The 24,341-nt window shown below is 44.1% G+C and overlaps 1 protein-coding gene across 2 annotated transcripts in view; it reads left to right on the plus strand.

Annotated features, from left to right (window-relative positions):
- Positions 1 to 24,341, plus strand: part of LOC100744815 (neprilysin-1) — a 70,553-nt gene that overhangs the window by 30,821 nt on the left and 15,391 nt on the right. The window contains exons 5-6 of one of the 2 annotated variants that reach the window (XM_003491377.3): positions 5,705 to 5,919; positions 13,979 to 14,074. In XM_003491377.3, the coding sequence (XP_003491425.1) occupies positions 5,705 to 5,919; positions 13,979 to 14,074 (311 nt within the window). The remainder of the gene's footprint in view (positions 1 to 5,704; positions 5,920 to 13,978; positions 14,075 to 24,341) is intronic. The other variant, XM_012388500.2, reaches the window with a different exon arrangement.

Below are 24,341 nucleotides of genomic sequence, written 5' to 3' on the forward strand. Positions count from 1 at the left end.
CTGTGACCCACTTTCGTCTCCGCGTCGACCGCGTGCTCGACATTCGATCCTCTTCGAAGGAAGGTCGCGATATTCGCGTTCGCGCGAACTCGCAGTATCGGTAGAGTCGAACGTCTTCCGTGAAGATGTCTTTCACATCCTTTGCCGACATTATTTTAGGACATTATTTTATTATTTCCTCTGCTCTTTTCTATAAGATTGTAGCCAGGCGCGTACTATCGCCAACGACTTTCGTCAGCCTTCTCTCTGCACTTTGCAATAGGAGCAGCCTCTGCTTTGGACGTTACAATGGCTCTCGGTAACACGATAGCTTTTCCCTTGCTTTCGTCTCTCCACGGATTTCATTCTCAAGTGCTCGCAACAAGCTTTGATACTCTGCGAACTTTCGTCGGAGTTTCGAACGTTCGAGTAGAGAAATTTCCTTATTTGGAGAATTTGTAATCGTAGCGGACTTGCAGGGAACAAGTTCCATCGTAGAAACGTTCGCCGTTCGTTCGATGTTGATCTAACTGTGGCCTCATTATAGCAATTGTTGCTAATAGGCTGCCATTAGTTCGAACTTGGGTCTTTCGCGGTCGCAGTCAAGGTTCTTGCTCGCGTTAATAAAGTTCGCCTGGTGTATTCCATACGTTTCCGATACTTTCGCAATACGCACGCCAAATTCTATCGTTATTTGTATAGGCGGTAACGTCTCCCTTTACGCCGCTGTCGCAGTAGTTGCCATAGCGAGAGCTACAAACTTTGAAAGTAGTACGTCGGCGGTATTGTTTCGAAGGAAACGTTTTCTATTTTAAGATAGACACGGTTATTATTCCCAGCCAGACGATCGAGTGGTTTCCTCTGTTCTGCATACGCGGCACGATGCAGCGCGAAAAATCGATTATTAGCTTGCCACCTGTACGCTGCGTTCCATGCGCACGATAGACGATCCATTACCCAATTAACGAGGGAAGATTAATCTCAGTACGGGCATAGTTAGCGGCAGGATAGCCGCTGGCGAATAAGAAAAGGACGAAAACGAGCGCATCGCGAGTCGAAAGTCGCCAAGGGTGTCAAGGTTGGACAATTTGGCCTCGGGCTACGTCCGCAGGATGATTTACTTGTCCGCCTGGTCGAGAAACTATTCGGTGTTGGATGTCGCGAGGAAACTATGCTCCGATTCGAACTTTGTTCTGTTGCATTCGATCCTAGCTATTCTCCCTATCCGTCGAACTTGGCTGAACGAGTCTGCAACTTTTTCACGCGATTTATTTTATTATTTATTCCACCGTGTCGTGTTCCACGCGGTTACGAACTTTTCCTTCTTCGTCCAACTATATTTCGTTTATTTGCTTTATTTACCAGTTTAAACCGAGTATCACGATACAGAATAGAGAATTATATCAAGAGCCAGTTATTCTCGAAGCAGATTGTCTGCAATTGACGGCGCAGCCAGAGAACGGATTCATTCCATACACGAAACTGTATATCCTGGGATCGCTCGCACGATCATTTACCATCTACTTGCACGAGTTGTATAATTTCGCTAATGGTATTCGTTTAATTACGCTCTGGAAATAGAGTTGCAAAATTCAGCTAATGCGACGTCAGTTTCGAAAGCGCCAGCGGACAACCTGAACCTGGACCTGATCCATTGAAACGTACGGTGTATGAAAATATTCAATGCCATCGATGTTCAAGTAAATTATATAAGAAATGTAGTTTGTGGAAAGAGAAAAAGCTTAGGAACATTGGGCGCGAAATACTGGCAGCGTGACAGAGCGAAGAAAAAGCAAGGTACCAAAGTGCTTCTATATATAGACGCCATCGAGGTACATTAGAGAGTTAGAGTCGACGAGCAGCTTTTTTTAACCCCCTGCGATGTTAATGCTCGACTCGGAATCGTGTCAAGGACAATCTCGATCAGTCGACACCGCCGTGACTTTTCTCGGCTCATTGGAAACGAGCACGATCCGGTCGTTCCGAGTATTTAGGTTTCAGCGCCTCTTGATCGACGAAAGAAAGATGGACGAATGAAAAGGACGTAATTTCATCCGCGACGGTGGATCGAGCGGTTTGGCACAAGTTTCTACGAAATATTTCATCGACAGGAGACAACACGGATGCAATGTTTCGCGTACGTTCGTATAGCAACCGGACGAGAGTGTTCGTCAAAGTCGCTCTTGACGCGGAAGAGCACACTTTTCACTGAAAGCGGCAAGTTCGCGTCTCCTCGTCGCCGGAGAACTGAATGGAAAGGTTGAGAAGCGCAAAGCTCGAAGCTAGACGCGCGCCTCTGTGTACGTGTGCGATCCTTTTTCGCGCTTTCCTCGTTTCCAGCTGCACGATCGATTTCGCGCCTTTTCCTCTTTATGGGAACGAGCTTTAATAGATCGCGTTACTCTTCACCATAGCGGAAATGTTCCCATTTAATTTCTTTAAGTATAGTTGTTTGTTCACGCCTGTTTACCTTCTGTTTAGTAACGTCGATTACTTTGGAATAATTAAGAGAATAGTAGTTAAGCAAGGGAGAGAAGAAACTAAATAATAATAATAAGCACTGGAAATACATTATCTTTCGTAGATTGATCGAACGATATCAAAACCCAATGAATATTCCTGCGCTATAATGTTGCAGAATTAAGAATAGTTTTCAAGCTTCATACAAAGTCTCAGGAGTACCGATGCTTCCACTATGACCTGCTTTCAACCTTTGTTTTCAATAATTCAAACTTTCTCGCTGTTTGTAATACGCGGACGGCGACTTCTGTACGTGGAAAGACAGAGAGAAACGGCTTTTCATCGTCGACGTTGACGAAGTACGAGAAAATTAATTTAGAAATTCGTAGGTTGTTCGTAGGTTCTAATGTCGCCACTTTTTCCCTCCCTCGTGCGAGTCCCTTTAACGAGTTAATTTCCAGCTGCGCAACGTCGCCAGTTGGTCTCACTGGGTTCTGTTGTAATTAGAGGCATCTTAACGAGACATCGTGGCACGTATACTCGGCTTGGTTGTCGCGAGGCAGCCGAATCGAAAACGCGGCAGCCACGGAACGCCGAGTCCGCCGCACGATGGAAACAATCCGGAAGTTCCATTTCCGCAACCCACAGTCTTCCCCGATTTCCTCGGCATGGGAATTCAATCGAGATACGGCCAGCTATGGCTTGGAAATTATCCATGCCCGACCGGCTTAATTCACGCCGACGATCCTTCAGTCGTCCATCCGCAATGGCGCCAGCCACCCTCGGAATTCGTCGCGTCACAATTAAATGCAAACCGATCGAGCAAAGATCCATTTTCATCCAAAGGAATTAGGGAAATGAGTTTGGTATCTGTTCAAGGATTTTACGTGGGTGGAGAAAAGATACTAAATAGAGCGATGCTTGATACAAAGTTGAAATTGGATACAGTGTACCGTGTTGGAATGGTTTGTAGCGATGCTTGTTTGGCACGAGAGAATCGGAAAGGGTACGTTGTATTCAAAGCTGAACAGTTGTGAATAGTAACAGTCTGAAGCAGATACTTGTACGAATGCATAACAGACGTTATACTTGTCCCTAGTATCCTTTCGATATACAGTACTATCCATGATTATTTCAACGATAGGGAACATGCTGCTAATATCGTCGAACCGTAATATTTTGGAAAAAGGTCTGGGCAGAAATCGGCAGCAAATTGGAGTCGTAATTAGATATGCAAAGAGGAAGAAACAAAGTGTCTTTCGTTTGAGACTAATTTGATATGAAAATGTTTCTTGCTCCTTACTGGAGAACGATTCGAAATTTGCCAGGTTACGATATTAGGTTACGATACTCCTTTTATAGGAAGCGTATTTCGTTTCTATTACATTTTATTTCTGTTACATTCTATTCCTAAGAGACCTTATTTATATTTCTCGGTTGCATTTACATAACCAAGATTCTGTTTCTTGTTATCGAAATACGATTACTTTCAACGTTAAACTCATTCTCGAAGGGTTGGCATTCCGGATAGCCACAATTCCATAGGTTTCAGAATGTAAAAAATCAAAGTAGCAAAATAAGAAACGCTCGGAAGATTAAAAGTTGCGTAACAACGGAACGTGTTGAGTTATTTCGTAGCAGAGAAAAGTATGAATGACTAGAAGAGATTGGAGGGCGTATCGGGGTGTAAAATAAAGGGAGGAATTTCGGGCGTCGATCGAAAGCAATCTGGCCGGCGTGTGCAGCTTGCGTCATGCAAAGATATAGATGTAACCGAATGGTCGGGGGCTTGGGGACAGAGAGGGGCTGTGGCTGGAGGACGCGGTGCTTGATGTCGATTTCGTATATGTAAGAGGGGTGCGCGCGCGATTGTTCGGTGCGATTGAAATCACGCGAAGCTTTACTTAACGGAGAACTTGCAGATTTCGAGAGCTCGGATATATTCACCGAGCCCCGGGTTCGCCCCTTGATGGCGCTTCGGTTGGTTCCCCCAGGAAGACAGACGGGGTGAGTTTGTGACCGAAATTCTTCGCCGGCCATTCGGCCGTATAACAATTTCCCTATGTGAAACGTCGAGATAATAATAATAATAATAAAAAAGAAAAGAAAAGAAGAATGAGAACAGGGACGAATCCTTGGCAAAAGGCGGAGCTAAGAGCAGAAGTTTCTCGTCTGTCGTGATGACTTCGGACGAATGGAATCGGTCTCGTGCAGCGTATGTCTTTAAATGGAAATCAATTTTCATCGAAGCCTAAGTTTACGGTGTTAAACTGCAGGACGAGAAATACGATTTCGCTAAACACGTTCCTTTCGATTTGCACGCTACGAAATAAATTATATTGCGAATAGCGATCTCGCAGCCAGATTAATCGAGCCAATGATATTATAAGCGGCTGTATTATACCGAGATCGGTATCATTTGCAACACGCGAGCCTAACGCTACTGGCACCTTTTTCATTCCCTTGGAACCCGACTTCCGTTCGGCCGACGTGCGTTAATTCGAGTCGTACGTCGCCATACTGTACGTAACGAGGAATTCAGCGCGACGTTAATCGACCGATAAGAGTCCGCTGGAAGTGGTAACCAAGAACTAATAAAGTGGCAACCAATCTTCAACGATATAATCCACGGCAATTTAGAAACGTTCTCTCTTTTTATAGCACGATTGCAAAGATATCGGGAAATATTGGTTAAAAAGGTGTGCGACGATCGTGGAATACAGCACCGAAGCTCGACAGCTTTTCGATAGCGGCGTATCTGTGAACCGAAGGTCGTCGTTGGTTCTCTCGTGGAGACGCGTTAAACGAAGATCGTTAAACTCGATAAGGGCGTTGTTGATCTTTACCACGGATCCCACGCGCGTGTCAAGCGGCGTGTGCTGGGATTTCATTTATGGTTTATCGTTGCGTTCATGTTGGACCGCGTAACGTTGATAAAGAAGGGATACGAAGGTCGGTGATGAAAAGGCTCTCGTAAAAAGAGGGAGGAAGGACATAGCGATATATCAAGATTCGAACTTGATTCTCCGCTGAAAACCCGTGTTCTCATTGTACGTATTCGTTGAATCGACGCATCGATTTTTAAACGAAACCTCCGCTGGAACTCGTGTTTTTTTCGTTGCGTCTATTTTTTCCTTCCTATTTTCTCCTCCTTTCTCTGTTCGTTTTGTTACGGAGACGCCGAGTTCCCACGACGAATTCCACTCTACGACACGCTGCAGCTTCGCGAACCTCGTTAAAACTTGTTTACTATCGCTTGTTTCAGTTTACGAGCTTTTACGCGAACTCGGCGGCTATCTACCCCCGAAGAGCATCGCACCAGCCGACATTACACCCCTAGTTTCGAGGCTATTGAGGGTGAACGGCGCCCCCCTCTTCGACTTCTTTGTCGATGTGGATCTTTACGATCGATCTAGGTCGTCCGTCTTCTTGGACCTGCCTACGAAACATCAAGAAGACGCGTTCTTCGCGGAGAACCCGGTGAGTGTTGCAGTTCATGGTGTTGTTAGAATTTATAGCGTGTACTGCGATGTAGCTGTTTAATTCTTAGTAGCAGATGTAGATAACTCGTTGTTTCTTGCAAAGATCGTAGATAAGACTTAATTGTGAATTCTAGTGCATGGGAGCTTTCCTCTGGCGACATTACGCGATAAATTGAAATGTTGGTAAATTTCAACGCATTCCCGTAAAATCTGCTCGGCGATTAATATCGGCTAATTAATTTATTAACCAAAGGGACCGATTTATTAACCGATTCAAAAGTTGTCGAGATCGTAGTTACGCACGATACTCGTTGCGTTATCTACGAGCTCCATCCAACTTATTTTTCTACATCTCGCTCGCATAACAAGCTTCGTTATCTCTACACGGTTCTCGCCGCCATTAAGCCAACCAGGATTCTCATCCTGCATTTTCTCAGCTGCGCAACAACATTTTCCCTGCGTAATCTGCCTAATCTCGCAGCGTCCATCGATTTCGCAGGAAATTAACGAGCGGGATCGCCGCGTTTGCTTGCGCTATCGAGACTCCAGGGACGAATACTTCTCGGTCGGGCTAATTGATTGCGCGATTAAGCGGAGGAGCGTCGGTTAATTCCTCAAGCAAATGTGTGGCGAGTTGCGGCGCGAGCATAAATCCTCTTCAAGGTTTCGGAAAATGCGATTGTTTGTGTCCGAGATCGGCTGCCACACTTTTATTATTTTAGTCGACATGCTCGCGACGGTTTAGGTGAAAAATACAGGAGAAACGTCTTCGTTATACGGTGGAACCGTTTAATACCAGGCTTATCGCCTATTTGACAGCATAAGCCTGTGCATATGGCGCTTGGCTTTGAAAATCGATCGATGGCTGGATCCAAGCTCTCGCGTTGTTTCTTCTCGAATGAGCGCGTGAAAGCTGTGACCAAATAGTGTTCTTTAATCGTCTATAAATTAATTATCGAAACATGAGCTCGTTAACATGGTGCACTCGCGGCACCTGCGGTTGCAACTTCCAGTATGTATTTTTTATATCGAACGTGGAACTGGCTACACGTTCGTTAACGGCAACGTACTTTCCTGACGATGTGATGGCAGATAGTCGGCCGTTATTTAACCTTATCATCATGTATGACGGCTCAGTGAAAGCTTTGGCATACGCGGCAGGTTGCTTGAGCGAGTGTTTGGAAAGTCGATAGCAGGCTACTCAAAGTCGCCGAGCTACGTGCGGACTACGAGTGTGTAAGTTGTCGACGATATGATTGTTGAGAGGATGCGGCAGATAGTTTGCTAATGGCGAGCGATACGGCGTTGCATTGCCGAGCAACAGAGACCTTGTTTTTAAAGGATTTGGCCACGGAGTGCGAAAGACACTGATGCCTCTTGGTAAGCGGACTGTGAGGAATCGCACACGGGCACTTACCTTGGAATCTCAAAAGAGCAATCCATAAAAATTTCTAACACGTGTGTCGGGCAGAGTGAACCGTATGAGTCTATAGAGATTTTATGAAAAAGTCTATCATTGATGATGGCTTTTTCGCAACGGTACAAGCTAGCGAACTGAAAGTAACTGTAGCGTGACTAAAACGAACGCTCTCAACGATGTACCCAACTAACGATGATTAACTGATTTCCTTTTCATCATATCACTTCTATATTAAGTCTGCAGATTAAAAGAATTTGCCCACCTTTAAAGCGTCGTACTTCCACTCTCACAATATTAAAAACTATCTACTAAATATTAAGTATACTCGATATTCTATGCGACAAGGCCAGGGATTACGAATAATTCTGATGAGTTAATTTGTAATTAACGGCAGGAAAAAGTTCCGGTGTACGGTGGTGTCTGCGAAAGTTCGCAAAGCTTCTGAAAACGATGGCAGTTCGATACTGCGCTACGTGTATCGAGCCGCGTTCCAAGGCGGAGAACGTGCCAGGCATTAATTATTCGGCCGGTTCTTTCAACTGTTTCCCATCGTCATCACGTCTCGCGCGATGATCGTGTTCGGTAAACTGGTAGGTCCCTTCCGGCAACTTCCGTCGAGTGCTACGAAACCAGAATTTATCGGTCGGCGTACTCGTCGAGGATATTCGTGGAAGAAAGGCTGCAGGAAAGACGTTGAAAAAAGATCTCGAGAAAGAAACTCGTTGACCGTAAGTTGTCGTTTTGTCGCGTGGATAATCTTCCTCCGAGTCTATCCCCTTGAAGACAGACCCGAGTACAGCGAGCTAACGAAAAGCGCGCGAGGTTCGAAGACGAGGCACGAAGAAAGCAGGCGCCGGCCAATTTGACGAGAAAATTTTCGTCAACGGCGGGGGTCTGGCCGGAATCGGATTACCCTATGAATTTCGGATGCTAATTACAAGGCCTGAGGACGAAATTGCAGCGGCGAAGTTCATTGGACCAGAAGAGAGACGACCCTTTTCAGATTAAAGAGAACTGGTTGATCGGCAGCCCGATGTGATTAAATTTCTCGTTAAAGTTTCGCGATACCGATCTCGCCCCTTGCATTGTTTCCTGTAACTTTGACTTATGCCAGAGCTGCAGATCCCCCGCTTAATTGTTGCAAAGAATCTTTTAGAAAACAAGTGCTTGCTTTTTGTAAAAGGTGAAGTGTAAGTATGAGGTGGCACGGATGGAGAGAATATTGCGGGAAACGGTGTCCGTGCACGAGGAGTCGCAGGCTCGAGACGCTTCGAGTGCGTCTCTCGATACTCCTTCGCTGAGTCGAGGGTTTTCGAGTAGTTTCCAGCTGTTCACCGTCTTAAACAAGATCGTGATGTTCGATCGACGAGTCTTCCTTACTCGTTCTCTCTCGAAAACCCTCTGTCTGTCGATTCTCTATTTTTCTGGGAAATAGAGAAAAGCCTAAAAGCAGCAGACCATAAGCGCAGATTCCTCGTTTTGTCGCTCGTAGGGAAGAAGGTTCTCTCGTCGAATTTCCGTTCTGGTTAACGCTCTTTCAAAGAACGTCATATCCATTCTTAGTCGGACAAAACGCGCGCACAGGGAATTAATTACGGAATGATAAATTAAAGCACGGTGGCGTATTAACCGCCAGATAATTTCCGCGGCTGACAGGACTTTTTTAATAAAAGCCTAGGGAGACGTTGAAAAAGGGGCGTTCGGACATTCGCTGGAAGCTTGGCGCGCTGCATAAAACGGTGCATCGGGGCGCAGCTCCCGCTGGATGTTCCCATCTCAACGCGTCGACTCTTTTGTTTGACGAACCTCCTTGTGATCGTGATAAGAGCTTAAGGCTGAGAGGATTTTAATACTTAACCTCGACGTGAAAGGGTACCAGCCCTGATGACACTTTAACTTGTCTGTTAGTAGACCGGTTGCAGAGAAAATGGCTGACGGACACACCGACGAAAAGAATCAACGCAGGACTCTGGTGTTCTTTTCTTTCTCGCGCTCTCGTTGGTGCGGGTTTGTGGTATCGAGTTCGGTTTCACCGGTATCTTGTTTCGTCCAATTCTGTCGTACACTGGTTCGCGAAAGTATCTGAACATTTACCATAAACAATTTTTATATACACACGCGTAGATTACGTGCTTATGCACGTGCTGCATACTGTGACGATTATGTTGGTCCAATTCGAAAGCCACGTGAAAACGTATATGAAAGCTGCAAGATATTTACCGCAAACATATAAAAGTTGGTTTTACTGTAAACATATTCCATTGAGTTTACTTCTACGCTAATAATAGTAGGAAGTATGGCAAGTTTTTTTACCGATCTTTGGCGATTTACAATGAAATAGTTCGAAGGACAATGAAACGAAATCGACTCGTAATTAACTTTTCACGATGATAAAGTTTGTCCCATCTATGCGAGTCCTTGTTACGCTTACACCTGTATCGCTAAGATCATCCTTGTCGTATGAATGTCGGCAGCAAGCACGTGTTCGATAATGTTGGAGCCACGAATTCAATATCGGCGTCATTTCGGTCGCTAAGGAGACAGCAGCACGCTGAATTTCAATCAAACGCTACGGCTCGTGACGAGCTCGTTGTGGATGAATAATGGCTCGATTCCTGATCGACGACTTAAATGTAGCATATTTGCGAATCGATGCTCGATCGATGCATTCCTTCTATCTTTTAGAAGATCGCTCGAAATACCTTGGAATAGCTCTCCTCCGAAGGAAGTAGAAAAATCCTCGTTGAATTAAACAAAACTTTCAAATAAAACCAATTTCTATCGTATAAGACGAACCTTTCCATATTTTGTTCAAACTTGAGATATCTTTGAATGTTAGAAAGGTAGATTTCCACGTCGAAGACTACCGAGAGAACGTAACAGTGTTAGGATCGAGCTCGAACGTAGGTTCAGAAATTTCCAACAGATTATCTGTAATTCTGTCAATGTCTCGCGAACGAAGCGAGCGCGATACGAGAGGCGATAAGCTGTGGCTGGAAAAATAACATAAATCGCGGAGCAAAGAGAGCAATGGGTGGGGAAACTCGGCCAGAACCGGGAAGCCGGAAGGCTGAAAACGAAGAGGAAGTCGGCCGGGGTTCGTGCAGCTCCGTTAGCTGGATGCCAGATACGCGGACTATGCTAGACGCGGCTGCTAGGGCAGACAGAAGAGTAGGACAGACTGGAGCCAGGAACTTCAACCGTCGAGGTGTACTTCGAAATAGTCGGAGCTGGTTGGCCGACCGCCAAAGTCCTCGGCTCACATCGAACAACTATCTTCCTAATTTTCCATCTTCCCCGCACAGCTTGACCTTCCGATCCGGCGCCTTCTGCATCATCACCCGTGATTTCTTCTCTCTCCATATTATTTGCTTATCATCGCGAGTTTCAAAATCGTCCAACGTTTGAAAATTCACGAAAAGATCGCTCGGATGGTCGATTGGCAATTGCAGATTACTCGTCAACGTATCGTTTTGTCCGTACTTTATTTCGTAAGAAAAGTTTCCTGCGCAAGATACTAAGTAGCGAAGATGTCTGAACGCACGTAGAAGTCTTTTGTGAATACATTACGCGTGTCACACGAGACATTTTTCAATCTTATTAGCATGGTTATGAACGTCGACTGAAATTACTGAAATTTCTATATGCGTTTTCGGAGTGCTTTCTGATCTTACCAATCTAATCGCGACAGTCGTATCTCGTTACGATGATACTGAAACTACAAAGTGTTTTGTACGTACAACACGTACAATACGTGGATAAAGGCTTTCTGTGGCAAAAGTGCAAATATTTTCGCGAACTATTGTAACTCGAACATCCGTAAAAATATGCTTTTTCCCATTTCGTTTGACCATTTTTGATGCTGTTCGTTGATTCTGTTTGGTGGAAGTCGAGGGGAATTAACGAGTACTCGCAAGAGGCGCATAAAAGGTAAATTATAAAACGACAGATCGGGGAACAGTTGTTTCGCTGTTTCTAATCGTTTTTTAATATGCCAATAACCGGATAAAGGTTATGCGTGTAGAGGGAAATTGCATGCGCGATTAATTGCTTTAAACAAACAAACGATACAGCGCGTGTATCAGGAAGCGAGGAGAATTTTAATCGCGCGACTGTTCCTGTTTCGATTGCAGCCATTTCAGAGGGCAAATTACATCGATGTGCCGCGTCGCGTTTCGTGCGGACGTTCCATTTCGTAACGAGCAAGAGTATCGTTTCATTATGCTAACGAAATATCGATTATGATAATGCACGAAGTCTGATTCGACTGTGTAGAATTACTGTTACGACGAGCATGATACGCGACTGGCCTTGTCGCAGTCGCTGTTAACGTGTTTGCCCTAAACATTTTCATATCCAGATTACGCGACCGGTAAGTGAAACCGGCTCTAAGCGAAAAATGTTAAGAATCGTAACAAATTCAATTTTTGGAACCGTGACTATCTCGTTTGTATTATACTGCGAGTTAAAGTTATTTGAGCCGAGTTAATCAATTTACCTGGCATCTAATCGAAGAAATTCGCTTATCAATCATTTTTAAACGAGCTACGTCCGAAAATTGAATATCCAGGCTTACAATTAGAAACGTTACTTTTTGCTCGTTTTATTTATTTACGTTCTAAAGCGTTCTACCGCGTGCAAAATCATGTATTATCCATAAAGATGGTACCTGTGAACGATCTATCGTGTTCCTAGCGGTGCCATTAAAACACCTCGTTAGTAACTATTTCCTGCACTGTCACTGATTTACCGGCTCGATCTCCATGATTAATGGAACGTTCGTGTTGCGGTCGACGTATTTCATCCGCGTTACGAATCATTAACAAAATCGATTAATTGATACCGCGATTATATCGTTCGAGCCTCGTTGTTTTACGCTTCTTATCCGATCGAGAGAGACAAACTTCTTTGTCTCGTCCCTTTAACAATTTGACTGCCACGTTGCTCCTGTGATACCACGTTGGTCATTGGTGACCGGAGCGCTTCAACTTCTTACAATTGTAAAAATTGAATGAAAATTGACAGTTAGGGCATTCTGAATATAACCGATAAATAGAAGATACTTTGAAACAAAAAGTGCCCCATTGGACGATTAAACATTTTTATTAGAACATCAATAAAAAAAAAAATGAGAACAAATATCGCATCTAACGGTGCACTGTGTTAAAACACTGTAAAAATAAATGTGGCACATCAATACAATATGGACAATAGGTGGTCACCTTTTTTGGGTCCGATTCTTAGCAATTTTTGATCCTAACCATTTAACATTTTTTTTTATAGCACTCACTGCAAAATTTTCGTACCAGGTACGCTTGCCCTTCTTTCTTCTGCACTTCGTGTCGCACAGTTAGAAGTGTGCACATACCTTACTATTGTACCAGGTTGTCCCAAAAGTTTCTTTCTGTTTATACGGAATTAGTGGGTGCACAACATGGTTTGTTTTGCATTATTTTATTGAATCATGTACGATCCATTTTGGAATAATAAAACAAAGTGGGTCATGTACATTTCAATAAAATAATATAAAAGACAAAATGCCGTGCATCTATCATTTCCTCATAAAACGAAAGGAACTTTTCGGTCAACCTAATATATAGAATGAGCAAATACTGTTTACTAATATCTTCTACACGTTCCAACAATATATTCTGGACGTTTTGCTTACGACGAAATAACGAATGCGCATGGTTTGTTGAAATAAACGAAGTCTCGTTATAATATGTCGCTATCAACTATTACCAAGGCGCCACAGTGGCCACCGGCAAGATAAACGGTCCATTGGAGAAGAACGTTGTCTTACATCATCAGTTTATTATTATTTTGCCATTATATGCTTTGAATAATAAAAATACTCCCGTGGTGTCCTGAGCGAAACATGTGATTTCGACGTGGCAGTCAAAGCGTTTAATACATGTTGGCGTGCATACGTCGCTGTCGATAATTGCTTTCACACGAATCCTCTGTTTCGAAAATATTGCGAATCAGCCAACTAAATAAAAGATAAATAAAGAAACGAACGAATCGATAAACTTGAGACAGGAATTAAGAAAGAGTTGTCAAAGCATTCTGCTGTTTCGGATGTTTGCGCAATTTCAACCAATAAAAACGTCCGCGTCTCTCTGTTAAACTGTGAAGTGCACGATAAAAGGGTGAAATTAGCTGAGCTAATTTTTGCCGGGCAATTAAGCGCTGCCGCCGTGGCGTTGAAACGGCAACGACGCGTAACCCCGCGCAATGCGAAATCCGTTCCATTTTAAGAGGTTCGAGTTTAAAGCGTTTAGTGTTTCTCACCGCGTGTAAATAGTGGAGAGAAAAGCGATACGAGAAAAACAACTGCCGAGGCTTCATTCCCACCGATTCGTTGAGCGTTTACGCCTTTTAGCGCGACTCTGCGTGAATTTTCCAGCGTCGATTCCGCTGCAACGTATTCCTAGCACGAAGTCGAACGTCGGATCGTTTAAACGAAAGGAAATATTTGTTCTGGAAACAAATTGGCCAGGAATATCGCGATTAATTTAACGCGTCACGTTTACGTTTCCTAGCGTTATGGACTCGATGTATCATGGAAGATAGTTTTAGTAACCACTAGCGTAGATAATCGACGATTAGCTGAATCTACTGTGTCGTGTCACAGGAAGAACGATTACGATGGGCCAAGGCGTACTCGATGATGGAGAAGCAGCGAAAGAGGGCGGTCCACGAGGAAAGCCGAGCTTACACCATGATCAAGGTACGTGAGTAATTGTATCCTGACAGCCGAGCAAATTTCCTTCGCTACGCCAATCTTTACACGCGAACCTGCGGAACATATGATTTTTCGTCAAATAAAATACCGATGCGTTTCAGTCGACGGCATGGAAAAAATATTTCCTCGAAACTCGACAGCAAAATGATGGAACAGGGTCTCCCTGTGTACGAAAGGACAGGTTTTTTTTTTCAAAATGTGCGCGAGTATTTTGCTCGCGTTTACGTTCGTATTTCGGTAGCCGTGCCACGCAACGTGGTAAGCAATATATCACGCTATCAGTTTTGGCCGGACGATCGTGACGTGTTGTCTGCGTGCTCTACGACTTTCCCGAATTACTCGATAACAAGTTTGGCCACGGCACGACCGTCGTAAATCCTCGTTGCTAATAAACGAAATCTCTGCCATTTTTCCTCGCGTTGTTCGTCTTTTTAATTCGATCCGCTTTTATATCTCGGTCGACGAAGCATCGACCTTCCAACATTTTAACGGAAATGTGGCCGGTTAGTTGCTCTCGGTCATTCGTTTTCCATCGTCTAAATTTACTCGCGATGGCGATTCGATCGCGGGAAGAGTAGAACGCAGCGAAACGTTACTAAACAAACGTTACGAATAAACGAGCTCGTGTACGATTCGAGCGTATGTTGCGTTGTTGTTTCGATTTCCTTTATCGTGGGCTGCCAGTGAGCATATAGAGGCGGATAATTGCACCCCCTTCCCTTCTGAAATTGGGACGCAGCCGATCAATACGAATTAAACTCGCGCCAATGCGATCGAAATTATTATTAATTTCGTGCTACCCGGATTCCAGCTCTCGTCTTCGAGAACCATGGCCAGGCACTTGGAACCCCTCTCGAATATCAATTAATATGTTGGGAACTGGTTCTAGTTTGCTCGGGGGTAGGAGTAGAGCAATCGAGCGTTTCGCTACGATGACTGATCGACCGGTCTTGCGGTTTCTCTGCTTCGATGTAATGGATGAGTACAAATTATGGTTGCATTCGGAAGACTGACGTATTGGTCGAGTTTCCTGAAACGTATTTAGTTCAACGAAACCGTTGTTCCGTTGTTCTACCTATCGATGCTTCTCGTATTACGAAAAAATTAATCGAATCGTCCCATTTGCTAAGGGTTGGCATATAATACGCGTCGATTTATATTCGTTGGTAACTTGAACGACGAATCTCAAGCGACACTTTTGCGTGTCGATCTGTTGCGTGTTTGTTGCAGAAATGATTAAAAAATTGTCTGTACTACTATGCTGTACGGTATAGCAATAAGATTAGGAAATGTAAAAAGGAGAAGAAGACGAGCCAACATTCGTGGCAATACGCAGCTCGTCTTACACGTAACCTTGCAACCTCCTCGAGATCGACGCTCAACGGAGTTTACAAAACCTGACCGAGGATGCAGATTTTTCTCATTTTCCGTGGAATGTAAATGCGTGGCGAAGAAGCCTGCGACTCGAGACGTCAGGTACACGTGACCCACTTGTCAGTGCTGTCGAAATCTCAATCTCGATATTAACCGCTGATCGCCGTGCCGATCCGATCCAGAAGTATTCGCGGTATGGTATGCGGCCTGGCATGATCGATCGAACGTCGGGAACCTAATTAGGTTGGCTGTACCGTCGTATAAATCCAGCCTAGTCGAGTACTCCGTTATATCGTGCTATTTAAACGCGAACTTACATAAAAGAAATAAAAAGAAACCGGGGTCGAAACGAACGCGATATCCAACGCTGCGAAACGATATCTGTTGCGTGGAATCGTTTCGCTGGTTTCATTGATCGCGAGAATATTCGCGAGAGCAGAAGCTTGAATTCATAAGCTCGGCAAGTGTTGATGGAGGATTATAAATGATTCGTGACAAAGCTCTGTCATGTCGTGCGAGTGGAGTCGCGAGGATTTGTAAGACGCTTGAGAACCGTGCAAGTACGTGTGCGCATATTTCAAGCGTTATGAGACGTGCATACGTGATCGTTGTGTGTGTGTATACAGCGTACGTAGACGGGGATGGGATCTCTTGAAGGTGAATAGTGCGTGACGAGCGAAAATCCAAAGGGCGAGTTGAAAGTAAGGGTTCCGAGAGGAAACGTTGTGCTGTATCCTGGTGGGTGTTGGAAAGCAGTGGATGAATAGGTGGTGAAAAATATTCATTGACAGTATATTCGCTACTGGCTTTTGCAAATAGCGAACAGTGAAGATCTCAATGATTTGGTCGACGCGAACGTGGCGTAAGTGTTAGAAATCTTAAAAAACGAGCGCTGGTAAACACAAGGGCGTAAGATTTATTCGTAGAACTTGGAGCGATTAATTGTCTTTGGCGAGACGAACCGCTGTACCGAAAGGGAATTTAGAAATTCGAAACAAGTTTGCCCGCATGGAAAAAGCAGCCGTCTGTACGAGCGCCGACCCGATAACGAAATCGCTTCTCGGCCAAAGATAAACTGCATCGAAGTTTTCGCCTGGAGCAGTTACGTTTACCGAGCCGCTTTTTTCCTGCCAAAGACAACCCCTTCCTCTAATTCCAGACGAACTTCCGTTCGATCGACGTTGCTGGAAATAGTTTTCAGGCGGATTCGTAAGCGCAACAGGAACGCACGCTGTATCAGGATCAGATTACGTTGGAAACTTCCAACTTCGCGTGTTATCTATCCCGAGGTAACGATTGTTTCGGCGAAACAGAGTTACCGTGCTAATGGAACGAGAGAGGAAGAAATCGAGGAGAAATTGGAAAGACGAAACGATCTGTTCTACTTCGGTTTATCGGAACGAGCGCGACTAAATTCGGAAACTTGCGTCCGGATGCTTTTCGAATAAATTTAAAGAAACTGCTTCGATATCCTGATGGGGCGCGGATTTCAACCAAATCATCGCGTTAGCCTTCGTTGGAAAAGTATATTCGTCAAAGCGTCATTTACGAAGGCCGTGTCATTCGGAACGTTTCATCGTTATGCAAGCGATCGCGCAGTACGTCATAGGAATTTTCATGCGGCAGGTGTAATCGAATTTGGTAGAAAATTCCGCGAGCATCGATCGAGTGGGCGTCGAAACGTCAAAATTTGCAGCATCCTCTCGCGCCTGCAATAATTCGCTTCGTTATAGCGTTATTTGGCATTATGCCTTGGCATAGGTTTCACGGTATCCGAACTCGAACACCACCGGAAGCGATCTTAGCAAATCACTCGTAGTATTACGGTTCCACCACCGGAATTAATTCTAAGCTAAGTGTGTTGTATCGCGAGACAGTTATGGTGCACCGCGGTGAACTATGCGCGTAATTCGTGCCAACTTCTTCGTCGAACTTGGCCAGTAAAGTGACTCGCTGATAACGTCGAATTCTCGAACGGTACTCGAAGCGCATTAGGGGCAACCGTCTTTATCGAAACGACTCATGAATGTACTGTAAGCTGACTCGATTTCAAATTGTTGACCGAAAGTTCAACGACGTCTTTTGCTTGGCGAGCGCCAAGCAGACTTTCCCAGAAACTAGGGTCCATGAATCATCCGCGAGATGTACCCTACTTATCTCAACGAAGCACAAAGTTCAACAAAACGGCTGGACGCGATATCGAGTGTAGAACTAACCCTCCTGTCTGCCGGTAAAATATGCAGCAAGGTCGTTTCGCGTCAAGTACCTTACATATATTTATTCCGTTACAGCGTTTTGCCCAATGTCAGGCTTTCATGAATTATACGGAACTGGCAATTTCTAAGAAAACGTAAGACCTACGGAGACAGGCGAATAAATGTATCCATCGTTTCGTCACGCTCCAGGCCGCCGAAACTTTTCCCCAGGACGATTTGTCGTACAGCTTTCCCCCTAGGTTGACGCTGCTACAAAAATTCGAACGTCCCACGGGGAAATGCCGAAGAACCGTGAACCCTCCATTGAAATCGTATTTGATACACGGAACTCCGTACGGAGGAGAGTTGGTCCGACGAAGAACGGGAAACTGACACGAGAAGGGAAAGGAGGCGAGCAACTCGGCTGGAAACTTCTTAGTTCCACAACAAGGAGATCTCGCTCTGCATTTTGTCCTAATTCACTCGCTTGTTTCCATCCTTCCGGGAAAGCGACTATAAATCAGTGCTGGGAACACGACGCGACGACGTCGAGATAAATTTCAATTTCTCCGTTCGAAAAATTCCCCGTCTCTCGTAAATCGATCGGAATTTCCTTCCAGAAGCAGCGAACTGGCGAACATCGAAATTTGTGTTGTTTGAATGTAGGATACGACATCGATTTGGTTAGTCAAGACAAATCGTGATTCCAGTTGTCTTGTTTGGAACTCTGACGACTCTATTCGAACGGTTGATTTCGGTCAGTTAACCGTGTCGCGAGAAAAGAGCAGTTGAAATTGCGACCACTTAGAAGCCCGTATTTAGGAGACTGCAGTAATGTACGTTCCATTGACGTCGATAGCGATCAAAGAAATAAAAATCCTTTCGCGATCGTACGTTTCCACTGAGTGTAGATTTTATAGTTCCATATACGAGCGTGTGTGTTCCCATTTCTTTTTCACTCCTGCGATAGTTATACACGCGAAATTATACTTAATGCTGCCAGCGAAAGCTATCCTTGTCGTTTCACGATCGGTTTACGTTTGTATGGATGTCAGATGGAGGAAGAATGTTTCTAAAAATTCCTGTAATGGAATGTAAAAATGCGACTGACTACGTTCTATCGCGTTTTAGTTAGACTTGACAATTCCTTTGGTTGCACCGATAACACTTCAACTTGCTACTTTTATTCGCAATTCTTTTCCGTTTTTTTTTTTTTTTTTCAATCTCATATCGGTATCTCGTAATTTGCAGTACGTAAAAGTTGGTGCTTGCCACTATTACCCGACTCTCAATTAGAGCTTGAATATTCGCACGTGATATTTTTCAATTTCACTCGTTATCACAGCCGAGCTTGCTATCTGTCACCATCCTTTAATTAGAACTTGCAAATTTTTACTCCTCGTGGTTTTCAACATCCGTGTCGTTTAATAACGAAAGATCTGAGCTCACGAGTTTCTACGATTTTATAGCTCCGAGGCAAACTTAAAATTAACGCACACAAAGTAACTGCACTCAGTTTGTACAAAGAGGAGCCAAACATTTCCCGGTAAGCTCGGATCGTGTAACATGCAGATTCGCCGATGCTGGGAGAAAATTTTACTGGCAACCTGATTCCCGAGAGATGATCGGCCGCACAAATTCGCGCAAGAGTTATTGCGCTGTCCGGAAAAATATATCGTAATAAAACACACGGTACGGCAGCTTTCATACGAACAGGTTGGCGCGGTGTAACGCGTTCAGATATATGTCTTTTGTGCAGAATGAAGCTGAGCCCCGTGTCTTTAATTCAGGCCATACCGCAGAAATACGATCGTCCCAGTCTCGCGCATCAATGCACTAAATCATAGCCTTAAAAAATTACGCTTCTTTCGAAGGGTGCATAACTTCGTGCCGATTTATATCTCGTTACATCGATCCTGTCGAGCTGCAGCTTCCAGTCTGTTTCCTAAATTGTCACGCGTTTCTCTCTGTCAAACTTATTTTATACAGGGCAACAACAGCAATTTACGACATATAGTAATCAAGTTTGCAAATTTATCGAGGACGAAGCGCCGCATCAAATAATTCTGCTCAACATTTTCCATTTATTTTCTCGCGTAAAATCATTCTCTTTGCCAATCGTATTTTTCACCGATCGTTAAGAAATCTTTGCGAAATTGGATATTTTGGAACCATCGACGCGACAACGTTCACGCGTTCCTTACTGAAAGGATATAGCGTCTAGAGACGCACCGGAGTGTGCCAGATATCCTGTTCGAATTGTTGGTGCGCGATGCGACGATGCTTTAGAAATAACTACAGTATCATCTTCTCTGCAGGACATCGACGACGAAGAAATCGGACAATCAGAAAAGATGCAAACCAGACACGGAGGACCGGCTCTGGTAATCTGCAGCGAGAGAACAGAGACTTTTCCGACTGTATTAGCAAGGTGCTGCATTTCCATGAAGTTAGTCGAGTAAAAATGAAGGAAACGCGCGTTCCATGATTACAGGCGAAGGCGAGAAAGAGAGAAGGTGGAACGATCTGCGAGATTGCGAGACTGCGATCCAAGGGAGGTCTTCCGCTCGATTTCGCAATATGAATCAGTAAATGAAGAGCGGCGCGCATGGAACGGGAAAGCCTACACGAGGGCGGCAAACAATCTCATAGAGAATCCGATGCGAACAGAGAGAAAAGGACAAGGGAAAGGGAGCAAGGTCGATAAGCCCGAGCCGATGAAAATTCGGGAGACGATCAAATTTCTTGGAAATCGTCGTGACATCATCTTGGAAATCGACGTACCCTGTCTACCGCGTCGCGTTAATCGTCGACCGTTTTCACTTTGGCTGTCTTCGACACGTTCTCGTTCCACCGTGTTTCTATAGAAGAACTATACTACAAGAACTATAGAAGACTAAAGATCATAACGAGAACCTTCTTATTGATCTTTTAATTTTGATTTTCATTTAAGAAGCGACGCGGTTGAAGAGTCTACAACGATAAGGGGTCGTTCAACTTTGGAACGTTGTATTTTTAACACGATGCCAGTGCGACGATGCTTGCAACGGTAGTTTTCACTTAATTAATTTGATGGAAGCTTTAAATAGATCGCGAGGGAGCTGGTTGGCCGACGAATTTGCACGCGACCAGATCGAGGATGCGTGGAAATCAATCAATGCGACTCATGAAAATCGAACGACATCCTCCGGAGAAACGTATCCACCGCCACGCGGGTGAAACTGTCGGATTTAATTTGCGTAATTGATTCATCCGGCGACGTTGGCCGACAAATGGTGCGCGCTGAGGAACAAACGTAGCGCAGCTCGTGACGCAAATTTTCCTCGAAAATGCATCACGAACGGAGCAGTATACGGCAAAACAAATTTAACTCTCGGCCTAGTTCAGTCGGCGGACGAGATAAATTCTTTCTTTTCTGCAACTGCAATTAAACAAGAACTGAAAGTGGTAACGAAATTGTGAATTCAGCGGCCGCGTAAATGAAGTGGGGGCTGGCTAGAACTGCTCGTTGGATACTTAAAAAGATGTTTCCCTTTCAGCGCGCTCGAGCAGCTTGTTTCGGAAAATATACTCGAAGGAAAGAGCCACGCGGAAGAAAACCAAACTGGGAAAATTATAACGCGGAAACAGGTAGCTTTAATTAACTAGCGACTGATGCATTCAACGTGAACTGGAAATTAGCAGCACGAGCAATACGCGAACTGCCTAACTCATCTTAATACAATTTATAATGTTCATCTATTCAGGCTATTGTTTGAGCAAGTACGGTTTTTCAAAGAAACAACGGTGCTGTCGAGCTATTCATACGATAACACGCCATTGAACAATACTTCGCCATGTCGAAGTCGTTCAAACTCGAGTCAAATCCGCTCGAGGATCGTTCCCATTTTTCACGGTCTTTGATGACAAGCAGTTAGGGACATTAATCAGCCATTGAACCTGAATAGAAGCATCGAGAGTCTATATGTCGGCGTTAACAAACGATTATATCGTTTTTGTAATTTTCTATCGGTCTTGGTCGAATTTTTCAGCAGTGACGAGCGTCCCAGCGTCCTTTGTTTCCACGAATCGGTAAATTTCGTGAAAGCGCATCGTTTGAAGCAGTACCGACGCCAGACAAGTCACGATCGAGTGAAATTTCCTCGAGATAGCAATAAAGAGGTCCATCCATGGAATAAATAGTCCGACAGACTCGTTGGCTGGCCTATTTAGCCTCAGCTATCATGTACACGCGGCAAATCGCAGCTTTCTGTTGAAATTACGCCGATATCCTCTCGAACTATCCCCTCGAACTGGCCACTCGTACGAAATTCTCGAATGGAGATCAAACTCGGTGTACATTGCGAGTTCGAAAGAGAAGCGGTTCGCGAGCGTAGTTTTTTCTGCTATTTCTACCATTCGTCTTAATTTGTCGCTTTGAATCGAACAAGAGACGAGAAGATGGATGCTTAGGGATTGGAGCAGCGAGATACCCTTCGATTGCTTTTGGAAAATTAATTTACTGATTCGACATTGATTTCTAATCGAAAAAAATACCCCAATCCATACCGATGTTTCCAGATCCTCGTAGATCTGATTGTAGCTTGTTCATCGTTTTCCTTAGCCCGTTGACAACACTACTTTCTTAATTTTCCATGACATTCTCTGCGATATTTCTTCTCCGCGGTCTTTATTTTTCTTTCTTTCATCTCTATTTTCTAAACCACTTTTTCAATGCCGTATAACTTCGTAGGTTACCGATGTTGGTTTCGGCTGGATTGATGATTCTCAGGTGCGTGATTTATCATGGGAGAAGGGAGAGTTCAAGAGTCTGTTTTGCTCTTTCTTCCATGTTTTATGCTTCTTGCTTATTTATATACCAAGAAAGCATTAGATCATTATTAATCTTGCGACGATCGATAAAACATGTGCGTAATAACCCTGCAGATATATCAATGGAATTATTATAACTTCTAATAGGTACCCTCAAGCTTATTTGCATAAATGAGAAATGTCCGTTTCGTAAACGATTAAAAAATTGTATAAACTGGTTCGTTTATTGATTAAAGATAGACTATCTTTACGAGCACATATATTTCAGATATTTGGTTTACTTTGTATGCACATCCTCCTCGTGGATCTTAAATAATTTGCGGATTTTATTGTGGCCCTTTATATAATTTACGATAACCGGCCACTAAATTTCATCCATAAATATTAATACATACACACACACACACACACACGTATATGTATATATAAGCACACTAAATCTGTTTGATTTACATAGAGAATTCGATAAATTCAACAATTAACGCGTATAAATTTTGTATCGAGCTGGCCGGTTCGCAACGGAAGGAGGAAAGAAACACGAGAGATCGGCTGTTGGTCATATCACGAGGTCGAAACGCGCAGACGTAACCGGCAACGATATTTAGTGTCCTCGTTCTGGCCGCTCGTTTCATCGGGCGGAGAGATCGTTAATTCAGATACAAGGGTTCGATTAAATTTAATAAATGCCACGTTCGAATTCCGGTCAGAGTAGTGGCCATTGATATTAATTCGCACGATGAATATTAATATCGTTACGCTTTCTGACTTGGCGATATCGAGTCGTTCCCCGGGGTATTCTCGTGCCTGAATTTTCTCTTCAAAAATTGCACGTTACTCGAACAGCGATACCTCGCCAGGGACCTTCCGTTTTCCGAGGAAACACACCTCGCAATTTACGAGTAGATCGCAAGGTGGCCGAGAGCTGAAAATTAATCTGCCAAGTTTTATTTTTTTTACCACCGAACGCGATAAATTTCGGCAACGTCCTCCGAGAGTAGATACGACTTCGTTATTTTCCCAGCGTATCTATATTTATTCGTATCATCTACCGTCGAATTGATTCACCGGACACGACGATCCGGTGGAATTAATCCATCGAACGCGACGACCAGCTTCCTCGATGCATCGACGTACGAACGTTACGGCGATTTTGATTAATGAAGCTTGGCGAGTTACGCGCGCTTTCGTTTAACATCTGCCGGCGCGCGTGCCAGCTTTTAATGAAATTTCCCGCAACCCAATGTTTACAGAACGACGAATTATCAGTAATTAAATGTGTCGTGTATCGTGGAAATGCAGAATTCTTCCGGTAAGATATCTTTATCATTTCTGCAGTGGTTCAGCGAAACGATCGAGCCTCTGTAAACCAGCCGATGATTTTGCTTCATTCTTGATCCAAGTTTTTAGAATCGATCGTTTCTAGACCAATGTCTTGATTGTCAAGAGAAATCAAAAGAACATCGATCCGCAGTCAAAGTGGCTGAATATCCGGGCAAATGCACAGCGAGGTCGTGACGCCTCGTTTGCTCTCGCAAACCACTGATATTCCACGGATTAAAAACATTCGTATCCGCTATGAATCTGCGTAAGCACTTTTTCCCGGCGATTTATCGCGGTAAATATGACTGCGACTTTTCGACAAATCTCCACTTTACGAATGACACGGTTTCGCTCTACTGTCAGAAAACGAATGGAAAGTAAATGTTACGCGGCGGATGATGTTTGAACTAGGAAAATTGATAGAGGGACTAGAGACTCCGAGCGTGATATTAAACTTGTTAAACAATCTCACTGAAACAATTACTTTCGCGCGCGATCTTTTTCCCCCCAGTTATTGCCATACGCAAACGACAGAACGAGCAAACGGTATT

This window comes from Bombus impatiens, unplaced genomic scaffold (genome assembly GCF_000188095.3).
Source record: "Bombus impatiens unplaced genomic scaffold, BIMP_2.2 scf_0548, whole genome shotgun sequence".
Taxonomy (NCBI): Eukaryota; Metazoa; Arthropoda; class Insecta; order Hymenoptera; family Apidae; genus Bombus; species Bombus impatiens.